At 30.3% G+C, this 23605-nt stretch overlaps 1 protein-coding gene across 1 annotated transcript in view; it reads left to right on the top strand.

Annotated features, from left to right (window-relative positions):
• Positions 1-23605, top strand: part of tefu (Serine/threonine-protein kinase tefu) — a 297692-nt gene that overhangs the window by 102959 nt on the left and 171128 nt on the right. The window contains exons 20-23 of the mRNA XM_075382004.1: positions 6091-6198; positions 9945-10076; positions 14797-14953; positions 18557-18681. Of these exons, the coding sequence (XP_075238119.1) occupies positions 6091-6198; positions 9945-10076; positions 14797-14953; positions 18557-18681 (522 nt within the window). The remainder of the gene's footprint in view (positions 1-6090; positions 6199-9944; positions 10077-14796; positions 14954-18556; positions 18682-23605) is intronic.

Consider the following 23605-nt stretch of genomic DNA (forward strand, 5'->3'; position numbering starts at 1 on the left):
CGTTCCATGGTGGAACAATGATTGCAAATATGCTATTAGGAATCGACGGCAGGCACTACGCAAATTTAATCGTAGGCCTACAACAGAACATCTAAATTTATACCGCAGGGCTAGAGCGGTGTGCCGTCGAGTATTCTTGGACGCTAAGAGGAATTCATGGATGAAATACGTGAGCACTATCTCACGCACTACTCCCACGTCTACTGTATGGAAGAAAATTCGTGCAATTTTCGGTTCACCGAAACAATCTATTCTCGGTCTTATTGATGAAGGAGGACTCCTTTCATCATCCTCAGAAGTGGCAAATGGTCTAGCAAAATCTTTCCGCTCGGTGTCTCTCACCTCATCATATAATAACGATTTTCAACGTTACAAGATACAAATAGAAATATTATCATTAAACATTGGTGATTCGGTTGGTGAATTAAACACTCCATTCATATTTAAAGAATTGTTACATGCACTTAAAAACTCACGGGACACTTCCCCTGGACCAGACAACATTCGCCTTTCCATGCTTTCACACCTTCCTAATTCGGCACTACAACAACTTTTGAATATTTTCAACGGTTTATTCTCCGAACAAGTCTTCCCACCCGGCTGGTCAGAAGCATTTATTATACCAGTACTAAAACCTGGTAAAGACCAAATCAACCCCTCAAGCCCTATTTTATTAACAAGCGTTTTGTGTAAAATAATGGAGAGAATGGTAAACCGCAGACTTACATGGTACTTGGAGAAACATGGCTTTCTATCTCCAGAACAGTGTGGTTTTCGACAAGGACGATCTTGTATTGACCATTTAGTGTCACTAGAAACAGCCATACAAAACGCTTTCCTAAATCGGCAGCACCTCGTCGCTATCTTCTTCGATATAAAAAAGGCGTATGACACAGCCTGGCAACGTGGTATTCTTAACACTCTCAAAGAATGGGGAATCAAAGGCAATATGCTTGCTTTTATCCGGGGATTCTTAAATCACCGAACGGCTTGTGTTCGTGTGGATGATTCGCTCTCAGATACCGTCATCTTGGAGAATGGAGTGCCCCAAGGTAGTGTATTAAGTGCCATAAGTTTCTGTAGCCATAAACAGTATTACCAAATGTGCAGGCTCCTGTCTCATGCTCTCTATTTGCTGACGACTTTGCTATCTACATTGCACGCCGTTCAGCACCTACAGCAGAGAGACTACTGCAGAACACTATATCTCACCTTGAAGCTTGGTCCAGGATTACTGGTTTCACATTTTCATCCGAAAAAACAAAATGTGTAGTTTTTTCTCGGCTACGAAACCATTCTATTCTGCAAATATTTCTGAACAGAGAGACTATTACTATCTCTACTTATGTCAAGTTTTTAGCTTTATTTATTGATAGCCGTCTTACTTGGGTCAAACATTTAAAAGAATTGAAAACAAAATGTTCCAAACTTCTAGATATGATGCGAGTCCTTACTAACACCAACTGGGGAGCCGATAGATCATGTATGATACGTTTTTACTATTCCTTTGTTCGCTCCCGTTTAGATTATGGTTGTGTCGCCTACTCTTCAGCTCGTCAAACCGTGCTTAAAATGGTGGATAGTGTACATCATGCTTTCCTTCGGCTTGCCACAGGCGCGTTTAGATCAAGTCCTGTCGCAAGCTTACTTGTAGACTGTGGTGAACCATCACTTTGGGATAGACGAGTGAGACCAGCTCTTATTATCTTATTTTGCTCGTCTCAGAGGACAGCCAAATCACCCGGTTCTTGACTCGGTCTTTAGAAATCCTAATCTAGGAAAGTATGAGGACCATCCACGTCGTACTGCACCTGTAGGTGTCCGTACCTTGCGTCTGCTGCAGCATATAAATGTTAACACACCGTCATTCTTTCCTATGTACCCTTGCTCATATCCTCCATGGAGAATAAATCTCATAAATTTTATTTTTGACCTGACTACATACAATAAACAATCAACACCACCTATTGTCTTTCAACAAATGTTTCAGTGTGTTCTCTCCAAGATGAAACCAGACGCGGTTGTATACACTGATGGATCGAAACAAAACGATACAGTTGGGTGTGTATTTGTTGTCAATGAGAGAACTTATATGTTTGGTCTACCCGGTATTACGAGTGTGTTTACCGCTGAACTATACGCTATAAATAAGGCTCTAAACATCATTAACCCTAAATATAGAAAAATTCTTATTTGCAGTGACTCGTGTAGTGCTCTCCAAGCCTTAAAAAACTTTTATTCCAAACATCCTATCGTCATTGAAATTTACAACGCAATTGCTGAGTTGAATAATCGCAACACAGAATTAAGTTTTTGCTGGGTCCCTAGCCACGTAGGGATTCCAGGTAATGAACATGCAGATTCCGCTGCCAAAGAAGCATGTAACCAGCCTCCTTTCACCACCCGAGTTGCTACTTCTGATTTCATTAACTATGTAAAACAATTTCTAAGAGCAAGGTGGCAAGGTGACTGGACGGCTACTGTTGATAATAAACTCCGTCAGATTAAAGATTCTGTGTTACCATGGGACTCCTCATACAGAAAACCCCGGCGTGAGGAAGTAGTTCTCTGTCGATTGCGGATAGGACACACGAGGGTCACACACGAGTACCTGTTTACAAGAGGACAACCACCTCTATGCGCATGATGCAACTGCCGCGTGACTGTGCACCACATACTTGTGGACTGCGTATGTTATGCGGCATTACGTCGTAAATTTAAACTACCCAGTAACATCCGTGGTATCTTGTGTAATGATAAAGAGGTTTTAAACCGGATGTTTCTGTTTTTACGTAGTATAGGGTTAATACAAAAAATTTAATTAGTATGTATTGTTTTTTAATTGTATGTATTGTCCTATGTATTGTTTTTGTTATCCGAGTAGCGAGCCTTTTACACTCCCTATCGGAATTTTTTTTTTTTTTTTTTTTTTTTAATATATATTCATATTTTTTTGTTTGTTTTTTAAATTCGTCTGTGATATTAGTTGTAAGATTTTTGTGATATTAGTTGTAAGAGTTTAAACATAATAGTTTTAAGTTTTAAGTTTTATTTATTTTTAATATGATAGTTTTTAACGTAGTTTTAAGTTACATGTTAGTGTTTCTGTTATCCGAGAATGGGCCTTTTACACCCATTCCGGATTTTGTTTCCTGTGATAGTAGTTTTAAGTTTTAATTTTATGTAACAATTTTAATTACTTTTATTTATTTATTTATTTTCCGGGCGATGATAACGTCCAACCGGTTTTCGCCCTAAAAAAAAAAGATTCTTGCCAGTCCACAGTTTGAGCAACATGACTTTTATAAACTTTTCACATAGCTATTTTCTGTAATAAAAGTTTCTGTACAGTATAAGTAGAATGAATAAAAGCCATAGAAACAAAATATAGTGATTGAATTGAAATTTCTGATTCATTTTGTGAGGTACAGTTTTTAAACTTACAAAATCAGCTTTGTTGTTATGAAAATGTTTTAGACTTTGGATAGAGCAGGAGGCTAGCCTGACTTTACTCAGTCAGCCTGTTGTTTGTCTTCGTTCTCATTTCATCTCCCCAAGGAAGAATTACAGTATAAACTCGGTTTCAATAAGAAGCTGCTCCTCTTCCAGGTTGCCAGAAGGTATCATGGATGGCATAGTGTCACAGATGGAACCAGGCTGGAGGCTGACATAATTCTTATGGTATCTGTCCAGGCTAGTTGGGATGAAGAATAAGGAAAAGGATATATAGTTGATAAAGAAGAGACAATCAACTCATGTAGAGACTTTTATAAATTTTTTTTGTTTAGTCTCTGGAACCATGGTAAGGTGTTAGTTCGGATGAATGAGGATAATGTGTATGAATGTAAATGGAATTGTAGAGTTATACCGTCAGGTTGACGATTCCTGAGATGTGTGGTTAATTGAAATCAAACCACCAGTATCCACAATCTAGTATTCAAATCCATCTAAAAGTAACTAACTACCTTTACTAGGATTTGAACTTTAGAACTCTTAACTTTGAAATCAGCTGATTTGCGATGTCGAGTTTACCACTAGACCAACCTGGCGGGTTAACTCAAGGAGAGACTGTCTATATGGTAGTTCACAGTCCTTACCAGGATGAAAACATTACCCTTGTAATTTAACTAATGTTGCCCCCATAAAATAATACAAAATGATCAAGCTGAGGGGCCAAGCTTCAACCAATAATGCTGTAATTATTTTTTTTCTTGTCCCTTTAGCCCTAATTTTAAAGTTGTAAGGTTCACTTTTAACTAATAATAAATTTTTTATTGAACAAGTATGAAGTAATATAGAATATATGAAGTAACATAATTTTTATTTATTTTAATAAAAATTATGTTACTTTATGTATATTCTATATTATTCATTATTGCATAAAAGATTACCATTACAACATAATCAACATTTTATCTGGATTTACATTAAACGTAATAGTTTTACATATTTTATTGCAGAATTACACAAGAACAAAGGGTAATCCAGAAAGTAAAGATTGCCTCTAGCTTTAAAAAATTAAGAAAAGATATTAATATTAAAAAGCACTTAAGTTCGTAAACTTTGAAATCCCATTACTTTAGAGGCATTCACCAACAGTGCATTTATCTAGCTTTTGGCTGCAAACTGCATTTCTTCAACACTTCTGTAATGGTATACATCCAGAAACTATTTAACTTAGGTAAAAGGTGAGAATTTGTCAGGACAAGGTAATTATTGAAATTCATTCAAAACTTCCCAAACAAGTAGGTAGGGGTAAGGTAGCAGAAGCATGGTGCTAAGCATTGTCATAAAGAAGAATAATGAGTAAAACTGTGTCCATATCTCTGATTTTGGGTTCTCTACCTCCACCATGTTCTTTTGAGTATCTCAATACTGATAATTTATTATTGTGCTTTTTAGCATAAACTCCACCAAAGGAACATTCTTATGATCCCAGAAAATTGTAAACTATGAGTTTTCGGTTTGAAAAATGTTCTTTGAATTTTCATTTTTTTGGGAGAGTTGCAATGATGCATCCAGATGCATACTTGTCCGGACTGGAGAGCAAAGGGAGGACAGACAGTCCTCTGCAGAGCTGGTGTTTATTCATGCTTGCATGGATGGGAGACAGTGATGATGCACGGGGACTCTTAACATACTAAGCTTGAAGGCACCTCCTGGGGCTTACTAATGCTTAAATGCAGTTTCCGGCTTCGGGATGGGGACTGGTGAGGTGGAGGTTAACTAAAGATTAGACTGTCTCCAAACTTATTCTATTCCAAAACAAGATGACTGATACTTGTTCACCATTATAATCTGATTAGGAAAGTCATTTAATCTGAATGACCGGTACAAAATGGCTGCACTGAGCTTATTGTTCTACTTTTATGTTAGTCAGTAATCTGCTGTGGTGAAGATTTTCGTGTAGCTCAGATGTTCCAGTACAATTTCACCAACAATTTTTGAAAAAAAAAACAGAATTAACAAACTTCTTCTAAGTTTATATCATAAACTGCACACTTCAAAGGCAAATTAGAGAGGCCCTAGTCGATTTTTATCACAGATATTTATTAGCTATTAAAACTTTTCACTATTTTTTCATCTCTGTTCATTCACCACCATATCACAGTATAACTTTAATATTGATAAATGTTAGCAGGTTTCACTTTATGAGCATTCAAGAATCAAGTAACTGTCCCAAAATATTCAATTAGTAGGAACTTTTATATAAGGTACATTTGATGCATAATGTTTACAGGAATGTGTATTAAATCATGTGACTCACTAAGAACACCAAGAAAGACATTCAGAAGATGGACAATTTTAAATTGGGACGAGAGAATAAGCCAGCAGCTTTGCACAAATGATTTTTACTTAATGCATTTCCTCTGTATTATATATTTTAATTACATTTTTTCATATGATGTGTTAATTTAAAAAAATATTTTTTAGTTAATTATTTAACATGTGTTAAAATAATTTAATTAATTTGTTTTTAATGCAACACTTTAAGCAATGGGATGTGCATTGTAACTGTCCTAAATTTTATGATCTTTTAATTATGAAAAGTTATAATTAGTTTAGTAAAAAGAAATTAATTTATTTTAGATGGACTGGGCTGGAGAGTGGGCTAAGTGGGATAAAGATGAAGAAGTACTTGGACAGACCCCTGTTTCTCATATGATATTTAACTTTTTGAGAAGCCCATTTCACCAGGTATTTTTTTATTTTTGTATTGAACTTTTTTTAATTTCCAGGAATCCTAGAAAATTTATATTAAAATAGACACCTTTAAAACCAAAATTATGATGTTAGAAGGTTTTCAAGAACAAAAGACAAAGAAAGAAAATCTCACAATGCAATGGTCAGAAGAATACAAAGAACAACTTACAGAAAGAATGAAGAGTTACTGGGAAGAAAGAGAATAGCAAATTTATAAAAAAAATTAAAAATCAATGATGTGAAAAAAAGAACATTTTAACAGGCATTTTTATAATAAAATTTTACAATATTGTATAATACTGTAATCTTACCACCAACTTTACTTTTTAATTTGGGTCCCAAAAATACAGTAGAGGTTACTTTTATTAGAAAAACTGTTGTCCGGGCAAGATCTTTCACTAGCTGTAACTTGAGAACAAAGCGTTTCCAGACCTATGTTTATATGAACTTTTTTCATTATTTTCACCAGTAGAATATGTGATGAAACTTTCTTTGTGGGACACCTATAAATATGCGTGTGTGTGCATGTGTGCGCGTGCGCACGGGTGTTAAAAATTTCTGTCCATAGACCAGGGGAAAACTGCTTGCTTAGCTGATGGGTTTCAATTGTAAGTAGTCCTTTGGACACATTTAATCCAAGTCTTATATTGAAAACATTTCTGAATGTCTTCTATTGTGACATCAGTTATGTTGTCATTCTTATTTATGTCTTTTTGGCTTTTGACAGTTGGAACCCTTTCAGCAGAACACTTTTGATAGTTTAAAAAATTTATATGTGAAGACAGTAACTAGTATGATTTTATGGAGAATGTTTTTAAATAGGTAAAACTGCTCCAAACTCCATGCTCTCCTACACTTTAAAATAATCTCCATTACTATTATTCAGTGATGTTTCAGAACAGAATACAATAAAACAACACTGAAGCAATCCATCTACAAATGGAAAAAGTAATTAGAAAACACTTGTGTCTGTGTAAAGAGAAAAGTTCTGGAAGACCTCTCTTGTCAGAAGAAGAAATAGTTTGTGTTCACGCTGTGCATCAGCATAGTCCAGGTAAATCAAGTAAATCAGCAAGTTATTGTCGAATTAACAAATTACACAGCTGACAATGTGGACAATTTTGTGAAAACTGTTGAAAATGACATTTGATGTTGAGTATATATCTTACATTATTGTGTAAAGGTCAATAGAGACTATGTTCAGAGATGGGTAATAAAAATCCCTAGAGAAATTGTGCAACATACGTGTGATTCATCACACGTATGTTGTGAACTTGTTTTGAGCCGTTTCTGGAATAGGTTATGTATTGTTTTTTTTTACAAACATATAGCAACTATTGGAATTTATCTGAACTTGTTAGATGATTGGCTGTTGCCTCAACTTGTAAAAGATGCTGAGAACTTTGTTCATGCACTGATGGAGCTTCACCTCACTTGCATATAGAGATTCAAAATTATCTGTATGAACACCTTCCAAGCAGCTGGATTGGCCCCACAATTGAAGAGAACATCGCATTGATATGTTGGCTCCAAGAAGACCAGACTTAATAATGCCGTATGACACTTTTTGTGGGATTTTAAAGAGAAATTTTTTCCCTTTCGCTTTTCTGTTGATGTAGATGGCTTAAAACTATGTATCAGAAATGCTGTGTCGAATGTGATGTTTACATATTCGGGATGAATTAGACATCCAGGTTTATGTCTATCATGTGACTCATGATGCATACATAGAACACTTACAGATACAAATTCTAAAGATATTTCTTATTAAACCATGTAGGTAATATCTCCATATTTGAAGAGTACATTTTTTAATAACCATCTAAGTGTCCACTTCATATTTATTAATGAATTTCAAATTATTCTCAACAGTTTAATGCAGCTGTATATCACAATACCTAGCCACTACACTAAATCATGTATAGTACCTTTTTAATAACTAATAACCATAAAAAAAAATAATAATAAAAAAAAAAACCTGATTTGGTTAGGCAGTATTTATAATATCCCTATTTCATAATTGTTGTCCTGTAGGGTGCAGTTCAGATTAAGCTGTATCAATTTATTAACCACCAACTTTAAAAGTTGTTTTCTGTCGAAGTTCTTTTAATACCATGAGTTTTTATAAATATTATACATAGGTTATCTTTTTAACGATTGAAAATTGTTTCCAACTGCTTATTTTTTTATCTTTCCTTAATTTGATTTATTTAATTTTTTTTACTACACACAAACTTTCATTATGCACATAACAAAATATGAATAAATTAAGGATTAAAAATTATCATTACGCATAGCAGTCAACATGGACTATATTATATGAAATGTTAATAAAATTATAAATGAAGTAAAATACAAAAAAGTATTGTTATAGCAAATATTATATAGCACATTACATTAAGACCTGTACATAAAAAGTAAATAGTTATGAGCAGTATTTGTATTTCTAGACTCATGTTTATATGATGTTTTTATCATTGCTTTGATAAGAGAACATTTGTAGTCCTCTGATCAAAGTCCATTATAGTCCACTTAAACAAAAAAAAAATGAAAAATAGAAATTGATAAAACTTTGTGACAATGCAATTTGAAATTAGATACAATAATGATAAAATATTTTTTACTCTTTACTGGATACACCAATTTATTTATTTATTATTTAAAATGGATGGGTACTTACATATTAGCCCGTCGACCGTAACCATAATGATCCCATAACTTTGAAGTATTTTCAAAGTTAGGGGATCATTAACATATTTTAGATATTAAAAATACAAGCATTATTGCTTATAATTATAGATATATTCCAACCAAACTTAACCTACGCTCGCTTCATTTGTTAACCTCAACTAATTAACAGTAATGCTTTGATTATTTAAATAATAATATAAATTCAATATTTACTGAATTTATTATTTAAATATTCAAAACATTATTGTGTTAATTAGTCAAGGTTAGCGAGTGCATGTTAAGTTTGGTTGAATTATATTTATAAAATAGATAAATATAAATGAAAATATAATGTTTATATCGGGCGATATTAACAATAACCCAAAAGTTTACTATTTATTGGTCGACGCACCAGTATGTAAGTAAATTATAATTAAAAATATATAAGTTATAATTCCGCTTGGGCCATGCTGAATAAAATTATTCTAAATTATAATTAACCAAACTTAACCTACGGTTGCTTCGCTCACTAATCTCAGCTAATTAACAGTAATGTTTTGATTATTTAAATAATAGTAATTGCAATAATTACTGAATTTATTATTTAAATAGTTAAAACATTGCTGTGTTTATTAATCAAGGTTAGTGAGCAAAGCAGGCGTAGCTTAAGTTTGATTAAATTATATTTATAAAATAAATAAATATAAATGGTTATAAAAATGTTAATGTTTATATTGGGTGATATTAACAATAACCCAAAAGTTTGCAATTTATTGGTTAACAGAGTAATACGTAAGTACCAAAGAATATGTTTTTAAATGGAGCTTGCTTTAAATAAAGGAAAGTGCTAATGAAAACTCTCAGTTAAAGGAAAAACAATTTAGGGAGTAATTATTATATCTCTCTTTCTGATTGCTGTCTTGCAAGATGTAATTGACTGGTGTAAATTTGTTAACTGCTAATTTCAAAAGTTGTTTTCTGAATACAAGTTTTGTGGAGAGTATAAATACACCTTATTAACCACTCTGATTTACAGTTTCTTTTTTTATTTAACATGACTTATTTTTCAGGTTAGAGTGGCTGCTGGTCGTTTAATAGGATTATTTTTCTCTTTCCGTCCAGTTAGTGATATTCAGAAACATTCTATGGAAATGGCTTTAGAACGGTTTACATCATCCCTGAATAAATGTTTCATTATTGACGTAAGTTTAATAGTGTTAATCTTATGAAGTTTTGATTTATTTAGTTATTAAATGTAGATGAATTTATGATATTTATTCATAGAAATGCTCTCTTTTGTATTGAAAGACTATGAAGTGATTGTAAAATAACTACTAGTATGATAAAAATATAACATTAATTAGTTCAATAGGTAATTCTTGAAGTCATCCTCACCTTATAAGGTAATATTACCTTATGTTTTTCTCAAACTGAAGAAATACATGTGCAACATAATTTTCTTGGATCTCATAATCGCAAATCATGTATGCACAATGCACATGTATTCAAAATATACAGAAAATGTACAACTGACCTACACACATTACACTTCCGGTCATCTTATTCAGCATAAACCTTTGACATTCAGTGCTGTGCATAACGGACTACTTTTCAAAAATTAAAGTTAAAAGTAAATCTGTTGTTAGATTTACTTTAAAATAAAACAATACTGGACAGCAATAACATAATTGTGAGTTACCGATATAATGGTGTCAGTAAAGCAATTCAGTGAAGCAATGCAGTATACTGCATTGCTTCAACAACAGGCATAATGAGGCAAGTTTGTAAATTTACATTATTGAACTTTGTAGATCTGTGAATTTTAAAAATGTTACTGTTATTAAATTATTATTGTAAGAAATGCAAAAGATATTTGCTTAATAATAAAAGAACAGTTTTAAATAAATGTTATTGTCTAAAAATATTGGTTAAACTACTTGGCAAATTATTAATTCTGAAATAGATAAATTAAAAGAGAGTAATAGAAACTTGAACGTGGTTACAGTTGACAATGGATTAGTAATTATGTTTTAGAATCTTCTCAAGAGTATTTAACAATAATTTGAGAAAAAGTAATATTCAAATAATAATATTCAGGAAATAATCAACTCATTTACCAAAAAGTCAGTTTTGCATTATTTTAATAATATAGCTGAACTTTTTATTTATTTATTTTTTGTATAAGTGCTGTTACAGAGAAGTTGGGTAGACTTATTAGTAAGCTACATTACAAAACATTTGTAGTTTTGATGAAATTTTTGTAAATTGCTTTTAAAAACACCAAAAACATCTTTTCTTTAACTTTCTTAATTAACATTTATTTCATATGGAATTTTCCCATCAAAAATATAAGAAAGTCATTACTATTTTTCGGTGATAGTAAAACTGATTGTAGAAATTGTAAATTGTCCCAGTTTCTTCTACTTTATAAAAAACAGTTAGAATATTAATTTCTAATTTTGACTGATATGACTAATTGACCCTGGGCATTTAAACAAGTTAATCAGATCTCTTTATCTACCAGGCAAGATCTTGTAAGTATTTTTATTCTATTTTAGGTGGAAGATATTGTTATGGAGCCCATTTCACTATAAGTTGCTGACATCTTAGGAAAATTTTATTCTGCTTTATTTAGCTAAAAGGATTTGTGTTAATCGACCAATGTGAAAAATACACAATTTGAAACAATTGAATTTAGTTGGTATTTTTGTATTTTTAACTTTCATCAATGGTAAATTGTATTTGTGGCAATATTAATGAATTATGTTGTCTGTGTCAAATATATTAATACTTTGAAGAGCTATTGCCTGTTGGAGAATTTTAAGCCATTTTCATTGCATTTTACTTAATAGCAGATAATAAGTTCTTTTCATCCTTGCTGGTAACATCTTAACAGATCTGTCATGTTGTATTATTGTAATCTGTAAAAATTAAAAATGTAATAAGAATTTTATTAATTTTTTAGAAAATATTTGAATAGCAATAATAATTACAAAAATTTTTATTAGTATCATGAATTTCATCCACTGAGAAGTTCAATCAAGAGTTATGTGGTTTTGTATAATAAAATTGTAATAATACATATAAAAATTACAGTTTATAAATTAAAAATAGTTTTTTGCAAAATCCCAAATAATATTGTAATGTTTACAGTGTTCCCAAACAAAATTAAATTTAATAAAAATATATTTCTTAATCAGCTTACCTGGATTCCTCTCTTATCCTTCATTTAAAAAAACAAAAGAATCTTAACTTTTAAAATTTTTTCAAAAAAATTCATTCTAACCACAGTAATATTTCAGTGCAAGTCAGTGACAAAGTTCTGCATCCAATTGAATAAGCAATGTGTAAATGAATTTTGTGTTGGATAAGTTAAGTAATTATTTTATTTTTTTTATGTGATTTGGATATTAAACATTAGATTAAATATTCAGTTCTTATAGAAATAATCTCTTCTAGAAACTTCCTAGATTTAAAATTAAATTAAACAATTTTTCCATTTACAAAATAGTATTCCATAATTAAAATAATTAAAGATTAACAAAAGTTATTTTTGTATTTTTTCATTAATATAAAAATGTAGGTTTGTTGCTGGCTTTGGTTTTTCTGTTTATTTCAATTAATATAGTTTTGTCATTTGTAGTGAAGTGTTTCAGACAAATTATTTGAAGGAACCTTGGTGGACTTGGACTGCTTTGATACCATTGAATTCTTATTGGATCCCAGAAGCGAAACAATCTAGAAAAGAATGGTTTAAATATATCCAGAATTTTATTTTTTATATTTCAGTTTTTGTAAAATGATGGAGTAAGATTTTCAAGAGATCAGCTTTTGACTTACTGTAATGTTTTTTTGACTAACTGTTTTTTTAAAAACTTCCTTTTTTGTCAGGATCATTTTTTCTCAATTAAATGTCCATGTCTGGGAAATATAATTTAAGAAACCATTAGTGTTGCTTTTTCAGATCATTCTTCCATTTATTAAAGGTGACTGGCTCCGATTTTTACCTTTTTTCTTTTCTGCTGTGTAGAAGGCAATTGAGAATTTAACAAAACAAATTTCCTGATCAGACTATGTTAATTCAAAGTTTTAATGAATTCTGTTTTCATTACAGACAATTCTGTTATACATTAGAGTACAAAGAGTAGTCTTTTGTTACCAGATTCATGCAAAATTCTCATGTCATTAAAATAAAAACATTAATAGCATAGTATTAACATTCTAGAGGTGCCAATTGAGTGGGAAAACATTCTGTAAAGGATACTTTGTTTTTATTTCTTTTATTATTGTTTTAAAAAATTATTTTTATTAGAATGAGATTATATTAAGAAATAAAATCAGATTATATATTATATAGTAATTGTTAAAAAATGTTCTGTATATAGTGTTTTTTGTTGTGTATACTACTTCCAGGTGTTTCATTCTTACCTGATACTTTTTTTTTTTTTTAGTTATAAATTAAGAATTCCATACTTGCTGTCAAGTTACAGTAAAATGTGATAGAATTTTTTTTTACTTTGATCAAATTAAAGAAAATTTGTAAAATAAGATTGCTAGATTACAGTCAATAGACATTTTACTCAACACAAGTAGTCAGAATCAAAAAGACAGTGTATGAAATCTAACTGAATAAGAACTATTTTGATGGCTAAAACTGTTCACCCGCAAAAAACAATGATTTATTAAATCTTCCAAATGATACAAATAAATTAACATTTACTACTTACTTTCTAGTATTAACATAGAACATTTTTTTCACATTATTTTACTGTTCACTTCTCCAATTCATAAAAAGTTGATTGACACGTCTGTTTGATTGTTCGAATACAAGAAAAACTATATAACATAATAATATGATAACAGAGAAAAAAAATTCATAACAAGAAAAAATTCAGTAGTAGGCAGTAAATATATCAGTGCCACACATGAGGTGTACAATTTGATTATGTAACAGAGTACATCATGACTGTATTTATTCTTTAACTTTGTTCCCAAAATGATCATTAACTTTTCAGTTAGTTTCATTCAGCTATAGAAAGTACATCAAGTTTGCTAAAAACTCTTCCAAACTTTTTTATGTTGCTCTTTTATTAATGTAAGTTTTTCAGCAATTTTTCACTAATGTTTTTGGAAATGGAAAATTGATTTTTTTAAGCTGCTGTAACTTTTGCATCTTTTATATTAAAGACTGAATGAAACTTTGTTAATACTAAAAAAATATTTTAAAATATCTCTGGAGAAGAGAGATTTGTTATCCTGAAATTGTACTGAATAAATGGTCTCGAGTATCTACTTGAAAAATGTACTAAAATAGTTTTTCCTTTAATAACATTTTTAAATTCTAAATAAACCTATTTAAAGCTTACACTACACAATTAAGTTCAGAAAAGAATAACTTTAGCTGTGTATAAATTTTTTTTAGAGTTCTCTTTGATGAACGTTTTTCAAAAGCTGGGCGAATTTTCTTTCGTTATACATAGTAGTATCTATTTATAGTCTGTAAAATATATGTTAAAAAATCATAATAATTAGCATATTATTCTTATCAAATGCATTGATCAGTGAAACCTAATTATTTAAGTGATAAATAAATATATGGTAGTGATCCCTTGCTGCTCCACAACTTTATTATTACAAAGTATTGTCATATATTTTAAAAAATTTGGATAAAAACCCAACTTAATGATTGTAAAAAAAAGAAAGTAATACAGTTATTTTCTATAAAAAATTGTTTATCTACAACTTTGTTTATTTTTAACATATTGTAGGAAAGTATTCATCTTTGTGTAATTCTGTTATTAATTTAAAGATTCTATGACAATCTTTTTTAACAATAGTGTATCTTTCCACAAGTAGACACTCATATAATTTACTGCTTGAAATCTGTGAATTTATAGGTGGTAATAATTTTTTATTTTATAGAATGAATTATCTGAAGAGGAGATGGATGATGAGTCAGTCAATAGAATATTCAGTGTATTAAATGCACTGGCAAATGTACTTGTAAATTGCCCTCGCTGCCGTTCCAAAGTTCTTTTCACTCTTATGGTACTGGTTCATGAAAAAAAAATAAAGACTGGTTAGTGGATATATTTATTATTGAAAGCTTATCTAACCATACGTTCTGTTATGATTTAATTTTATTTAAATGATCTTAGTTTGATGTATTATAGTAAAACCAATTTTTAAATTGGTCTTAATAAACAATTTTTAAACAAAATTTCATAGAATAAAGTATTATTTGTCTGTTTTCCAGCAAATTTATTTATAGCAAAGAAAATATTTTAAAGAATTATATAGCATACAGCCATTGATGGGTATTGCTCAATTTATATTTCTCTTAAATAAAAGCAATGGTATATGTTAACTGGAAACGCACAAATTTTTGAATATATAAGTTTACTTAGTCTTTGTGAAAAAAACACACTTTTAGAAAGATTTATATACATTCATATATATCATATATTCATATACTGACGTGAGTAATTAAATTTATTTTTTATTAAAATTACAATCCTTCTCAGTGGTCAAGGAATCTGAAATTTGTATAGATTAAATATACAAATTTTATTTAAGGAAAATTATATTATTTGAAAAATAAATTTATTGACATAAAAAAAAAAGATTCTCATATGAAAATATCTGAATTTTTATGTTTAACTTTTCTTTAATAATAATTATATTAATAAAAATATTTCTTAATTTATCTGATAATTATATCATTCCACTTCATAAAGCTCCATTGAGTTAGTGACTAAAGTAGACAGAGATGATGGGATCAACTTGATCTACAAAATCTTTGGTTATTCAACTTGTGCTTTTTTGTGAGCAAACAGACAGAAAGGTTGTTGCTATTAACCAGTCACAAAGAAATAATACCAGGCTGGATCTTTGAACAATTATTACAGACTTTTCAAAGAAAAGTACAGTATTACTTTTGATTGCTTGGTAATGGTGGATGAAAATGGATCTTCTTTATGTTTTGAGGTATGAAGTGAAAATACCATTCACTTAAATTTGGGTTTCATTACATTTTTATAGGCCTATACATAAAATTTTATGACTCAAAAATCTCAAACTACTAGATCAATTTCATTGAAATTTAGTTATGCTCTAGTGGTGTATTTGAAGTTGCGCATGAGAAAATTTGATGAAAATTGGTTGAATTATTGAGACTCTCAATTAAGGTTGAAAAAATTTGAGCACAGCAAGTTAGAAGCATGGATCATTATGATGTTGCAAGTTGGAGTGTTGACTTTTCTTTATCTCTGGTATATATTGCTAGCAATATTAAACCAAATTAAAAAAAAAACCAATCTTCTTGCAGAGAACACAAAAGTTTTTTTAATTAATTTTTTTTTTTAGAAATGTTGAAAAAGGAAAGTCAATGAAAAAGTTTTGTAAGCAGTAGCAAAAAAGAAACAGTAGCAAAACTGTTTCTCATTAAGACTGTTTTTCATTAAAACAAAATGAATGTAAAAAAATCTTCATCTTGAATGAAAACTAAAAGAAAACAGACTGAAAGTAATTTAAAGGCCAAGGACTCTGACCTAAATAGCTTTAAAATAATTTAAAAAGTTTGTTAATTTCAGCCATTTCATCATTGAGAATACTATGTCCAAGTTTGAATTTCCATTACAGTGCTATGTGTAATATGTGCAACCATGCAGAGTTTGTCAAATCATTATACAGTAGTTATCCAAGAGACATGTTACAGCATCATAAGACAAAATGAGAAAACTATAGATTTTAACTGATTTGCAATATGCCCCAAGCAAAGGACAGTTTTATAAGATCATCACGAATTGCTCTGTGGTGACAGTTTAATATGTCATAGCTTGCTGTCAATAGCTCTCCTCCCAAACTATCAATGTTTTTACATTAGCAGATATAACTGGAATGGATTACATGCCTTTTGTTGATCAATTTCGTGTAGAGAGCTTATACATGCAGTATTTTATTGTCCATTTGTACTTTATTTAGACACATCAGTGTAGATCACTCATCTACATTCACTTGGAAAAAAATGGAAAACTTGCCTGAATATCAGGTTTTGTTTTGACGTATTTGTTTTTATTTCATAAGTTTAAGTTAACTCAGAAAGGTAATTCAGTGATAAAAGTTTCTATTGAGGAAGAATCCAAGTAGGGAGTTTCACAGCATTATTAAAAAGTATATGTTGAGTTTGAATAACCATAGGAGTTATCTATAATTTTTGAGATATTTATGCCTGTATGATCATACACTTCATGTAATCAAATATTATCACACCTTCATCCCTTCATCATCATACATAGGCTCTTGAGATTGTATCTTCATTTTATAACATTTAAACCATTATTAGCTAACTTCTCTGACAATAGTCAGAGAATGCTCTTGATTCTTTGATAAAGTAATTACTGCAGGGCTGTATCAAAAAATGACTGTAGCAAGCTGAAAAAAATACTAGACAAGGTTGCATATCCTGAATCATTTATTTCATTGAGAAGTAACAACCAATTAAGAGAGGAGCTTCCCAACTGCTATAACTGATTAGAATTTTTAAACTAAATTTTTAACTATTTTATTTAAAATTTTTGATTAAAGTTTTAAAAATAACTAACATTTTTAAACTTCAAGTTATCTTTTCGGTTACATTTTTAATTTTCATTTATTCATCGAAATAAAAGCCTAGGAATTTGATAATATTTCTTTATTTTTTTATTTAAAAATAGTTTGTGAATAGTTCAAGAGGCTTGGGGATGTATTTTTTACCTTACTCTGGCTTTTGATGGGATTCAGTTAAAAAAAAAAAATGTGTTGTTAACTAATATCTCAAGTGTTGCTTTAATATAAAAAGCACTACATTTATTTACATTATAAAATTATGTTACATTACTTTTGAATACATGAATAATCCTTCGGTGTAAGAAGCCATTGGAGAGTGATAAATTAAATTTAAATGAATTTCTTTGGAGTCAGAGTTAGTCACTAAAAATTGTACCATTAATACCATTCAGTGAACTTTTGATAGTTGTGAATAAAAACATTCTTTATCAAGTTTAGTGAACTAGTTGCATATCTCAAAATTGCAAAATGGCTGTATTTTAGAAAAATATTACTAAATATGAAGGTTTTTGTTTGATATAGTTTCTTTGCTATTGTGTTTTTTTTATCATCCACTATTATGGATACCAGACAGCAAATTTTCTCAGCTTTCTGCTATCCTTTCCAACTTTTTTTCAGTGATGTTTTATTATTTAAACGGTGCCACCTAGGAGGTCCGTTTTTTGAAAAAATATTTCTTTTCATGCAACTAATGTACATTCTGAATATGACTCAAATCGGACCATAAATGCAATTTTTTCCATACATCTCAACCCCAGCGCCATCTAGCGGGTCCATTTTTTGTGAGGTACTTCTTTCCATGTAAGTAACATATATTCTGAATATGAGCCAAATCGGACCATAAATACAATTTTTTGAAATACCTCAACCCCAGCGCCACCTAGCGGGTCCAGAGTAATTCAGAAACCTTCATGGGTGTGTGCACAACAACTACCAAAATTTCATCGCAATCAGATGAATGGTATAGGAACGCGTATTGGACAAACAAACATACAAACATTAATTTTTATAAATATGTAAGATTTAATTAGTAATGAAAAAGTATAACTATTTTGCCTTCTTTTTCTGCTTTCAGATTTGGTATTAAAAGTCCTAAAGCTTGTCGAAAAAACATTGAAATTAAATGATTCAGCATCATTAATTGAAAACACTATCAGCAGTTTATTCTATCAATGGCATGAAAAATATAACACATTTAAGGTATTAAGTATATATTATTTATATAAAGTTTAGTATAAAATTATTATTTTATACTAGACTGTCCATTTCTTTTGACTTCTATGTAAATTTATATTTCTGCTATTTGTTTTGCTTCTTTGAAAAACAAAAATTGTACAGAATATAGAAACTGTTAATGAGAAAAAGTATTTCTAATTTTGTGAATTTTTTGTATTAATCTGTATTTAACACAACAAAAAGAATATATCATAAGTAAACCAGTATATGTTTGGTAAACAATGTATGCTTTTGAGTTTGTTGAGAGGTAATTTATGGGCTCTTTTTCGCTACATTTATCTAACTTAACTGTTCCTTGGATGTTCATATTCAGTTCAAATATATTTTAATGCGGTCTTTTTTAACTTTAAAAATAACACTTATATAAATATTTAAAAAAAATAAGTTTTTCTGAACAGGAGCCATTTCAAATGGCCCTCATTTGATGTAGATCATCAGAATGATGGCATGTGCTTTCATGTGAAAGTGTTAGTTCAATTTTCTTTGGAGAAATGTTAATTTTATTTTATCTGAAAGAGTTTCTGTTTTTGTTTCATTAGTTAGTAAACATTACCATTTATCCATGTTTATGTATATATATATATATATATATATATATATATATATATACATTTATTCCATTAACATACTGACCATGTGCTAATTTATTTATTATCAAACAAAATTTAAACCACTAAAACGTAGTAAATAGAAAAGTTAAACTTACCATATTAATTTCAAGAATCGATTTTTGCGGGATCCCACATCTTAAGTTGGTATTTAATTCTATAATTACATTAAAATAAAATTGTTTTTATAATTTGTGAATTTTGAATTTGTCAAAAAGTTATTGCTTTATAAATTTAGAAATTATGGACGAATATTAGAATTTTGTTCGTCAAATGATGTAATATTACTGCCAACCTATTGTTGGCAGTAATGATGTTAGAACAAAGGAGAATTTGTTTTAAATATTACATCATTCCAATACTGAACAGCAGAATTTGCATATTTGTCCATAATAATTTCAAATTCTATAAAACAGTTACATTGGCACAGCAGCCAATCTATTTTTATCTACTTTACCATAAATTAACAACATGTTCGTCAACTCCAACTGAAAACAAATTTGTGGTATCACCCATTGTGAATGACTGATGCATCAATTAAAGCACAAACTCTGCTCAAATGAATATTCAAATGTTAAACGTTAAACTTAATTGCTGATCAGCTGTTGTTGTAAGCCAATGAAAAATAAACATTTTTAATTTTGTTCTGTTTAAAATTGTATCTCTTTTCCAATCCAGTTTGTGTGTTCTGTTTTCTACTAAAGTTAAACTTTTCAAATTTGTATTTAATTTTAATAGACATTATTTGCATCAGCTTTCTCAGAATTAGAGTCTGTGTAAAGTTAATTAGAACTTATTATTTATTTATTGGTAAATTAACAGTTTTTTTTAAAAATCTAAGTGAGCTAGAGGGACCACTTTTATTAAATTTCTTAGATAAAAACCTTAAAGAAGCGCAAAATTTAGCTGTCGATTTGTATCCCAAGAATTTTAGTACAGTTTAATTTCACAGAGAGAGCAGGAAGCAGGACTAAATGTTTTGCAAACCAAAACTCGCTAACGAACCATTTTCTGACCTATGTTTATAATAAACTTTTTATCATATTTTTGGCTGTAGAATCATCACCTGCGAGATTGCTGTGCACTTTAGAATCTCTTGAGTTTATATATATATATATATATATTTTGAAAATTCAAGTAATTGATGAAAATATTGATCACTGTTCTAAACTAATTCAACATAAATGAAACTTTAACCACTAAAACACAGTAAAGAGATAAACTTAACAAATTAATACCAAGAATCAATTTTTGTGGATCCCACATCTTCAGCTGGTATTTAATTCTATAATTACAGAAAATTAACTTTTTTTTTAAATTTAGAATTTCGAAAATGCTGAAATTTTTTCATTTCAGCAATTCAACAATTTCAGCATTTTCTAAATTCATATAAATGATTGATTTTGTGTAAGTATAAATGGAATACAAACTGAAGATGTGGAATCTCACAAAAATTGATTCTTAGAATTAATATGTATATATTTTAATTTACCTATTTACTCTGTTTTGGAGATTTAAATTTCATTTAATATTAAATTTTATTAGCACAGGGATCAATAAGTTAATGAATTGTTTGAATCTTCAAAAAAAAAATATATATATATATATATATTTATACATATGTATATATAGGGTCATTCACGGGAACCGGATGTTTTTGAAGTGGGTTGTACTCGGGCGTTCGTGGTGGGAGGGGCACGTGGCTGGTGTCTGACGTCTCCTTTGTTCATAGCATTTACATTTTAGTCGTTGACATGGAGCCGTGGATGCTAGACCAACGCCTGTACGCGTATGACAGTCTTGTGCCAAATGATGAATCCGTAACTGCTGTTCAGCGAGATTTCCGCCGTCAGTTTAATATCCATCGTAATGTAAGTGTCCCTTCTCATAACACAATATTGCGATGGGTAAACAACCTTCGAACAAGTGGTTCAATATTGAAGAAAAAACCACCGGGTCCCCGACGAACTGCTAGCACTCCGGAGAACATTGAACGAGTAAGGGAAGCCATTGTCAGAAGCCCACGGCGCTCTATTCAGAGGCATTCAGCAATGCTTCAAATGAGCACAAGTATGGTAAGACGAATTCTGCATACAGACCTGCATTTCCATCTTTAAAAGATAGCCGTCGTGCAGCAGTAAAACAAGCAAGATTTCACGCAGCGATTACAATTTTGTCGACAAATGCTTACCATTTTTGAAGAAAATGAAAATTTGTTATTGTTAATGAGTGACAAAGCCCATTTTCATCTGATTGGCTTCGTCAACAAACAGAATTGCCGGTATTGGGCAGAAAGAAACCCACATCAGCTTCACGAGAGACCACTTCATACCCCAAAGGTGACTGTCTGGTGTTCAGTAGGAAAGGTCGGTGTTATTGGACCATATTTTTTTGAAGAAAATGACGCTGCCGTAACTGTAACAGCTGATCGTTACGTTGCGATGTTAAATACATTTTTCATCCCTGAGTTACGAAACCGGGGAATCGATTTTCAAATTGTGTTTTCCAGCAGGATGGAGCTACAGCGCACACAGCGAGGGCAACGATGGCTGTTCTCCGTAACTTGTTTCCAGGATGGATCGTTTCCAGATTTGGCGACATTCCTTGGCCCCCCTCAGTCCCCCGACTTGAGTAGTTGTGATTTTTTTCTTTTGGGGTTTCTGAAATCGCGTGTGTACGGCAATAAACCGCGTATATTGGAAAGACCTAAAGATCGCAATTCGTCATCATGTCACCCAGATTGATGTAGACATGCTGCAAAGAATTGAGGTCAGTTACCGTGAAAGGCTACAACAATGTATTGCCCAAAATGGACATCACTTGCCGGACATAATTTTTCGTTCATGAGTAAGTAACAAATGCTTTGATTTAACAAGTGTTTCAGTACCAATAAAACTTTTTTAAAGTAAATATTCAATTTTTTATGATTATTTTAAAAGCATCCGGTTCCCGTGAATGACCCTGTATATATAAATACATATTAATTTTACTGAAATTAATCTTTTTAAAATTCATACTATTCCTCTAAACTCGTAAATTATAAATAAATCACTTAGTCCAGAACATTGAGATAAGATCTATCTTACCTTAAGTTTTCATGAAAGTACTTTCACAGGATCCTGTGAAAAAATACTTTTTTTCAATTATGTCTGAAGATGCAGGATCCTGTGAAAGTACTTTCATGAAAAATTAAGGTAGGATATGTCTTACCTCAATATTCTGTACTAGGTGGCTTATTTAATATAATCAAATATATATATATATATATATATATATATATATATATATACTAGCTCCCCATCACAGCTTCGCCCACGCTATATGATTACTTACATTTCCTGTTAGCAGTCAGTCATTTTATTTCACGTTTTTTAATCAAGTAACTGGAGGCAGGTGCATCCAGTCACACATACAGTAATGGTGGCAGTAGTTATGTTGGTTGAGCCGCAGTGTCATATACCTTTGCACTCCTTAAAAAAATCAGAATAAAAAACCCCCAAAAAGAGTTTTTAAATATTTATCTGAGGAGTATTTGCAAGTTCAAATCTACTGAATATCTCATTTACTATAGTCGGGATTGGGAAAATTTATGATCATTGTTCAACATTTTTTACCTTTCTTCATTTCCTTTCAAGGCAGAATTTCAAAAATCTAAAAATTGGTTTATTGATATGAAGATCATATTCACCAAAGAATCAGGTTGATTTCTATATTTCCTACTGATAAATTAAAAAAATAACAGTGTTTCAAAAAAATGTTAAAAATCAATATTAAGCCTTGAAACTTGGAATTTCAAAAAATCTAGAAATTGGTTTTTAGATATTCATAATCAGTTCAAACCCAGTTCACACAGTGAAGACACTGACAGTTCAAAATTCATTAATTCAATTCATTAAAGTTTGTGCTTCAGCTGGCAAATTTCTACTACTACATATATATATAATAATCTTTCTAAAATATATCTTTTCAAGACCTGTATCAGCTCTGTACTAATAATTATTGTATATAACTCAACTCAAATAGTGAATTTTTAAATGTGTCAAAAACTATAAAAAAATATTTAAGAAAATAGTAAATAGGTTATTTGACAATAAATTATAAATTTATTTCTAAACCAATTTCTAAATTGTAAACATTCTGAACTATTTTAAAAAAGATTTATGAATGAACTGAACTCTGATTATTGTAGAAAATTAAATTACTTTTTAAACGTTGCTTTAAATCATTGGTTCCCAAATGTCAATTCGGTCATTATTTCCCCCTTTAAAACTAATAATTTC

This window comes from Lycorma delicatula, chromosome 1 (genome assembly GCF_047948215.1).
Source record: "Lycorma delicatula isolate Av1 chromosome 1, ASM4794821v1, whole genome shotgun sequence".
Lineage (NCBI taxonomy): Eukaryota > Metazoa > Arthropoda > Insecta > Hemiptera > Fulgoridae > Lycorma > Lycorma delicatula.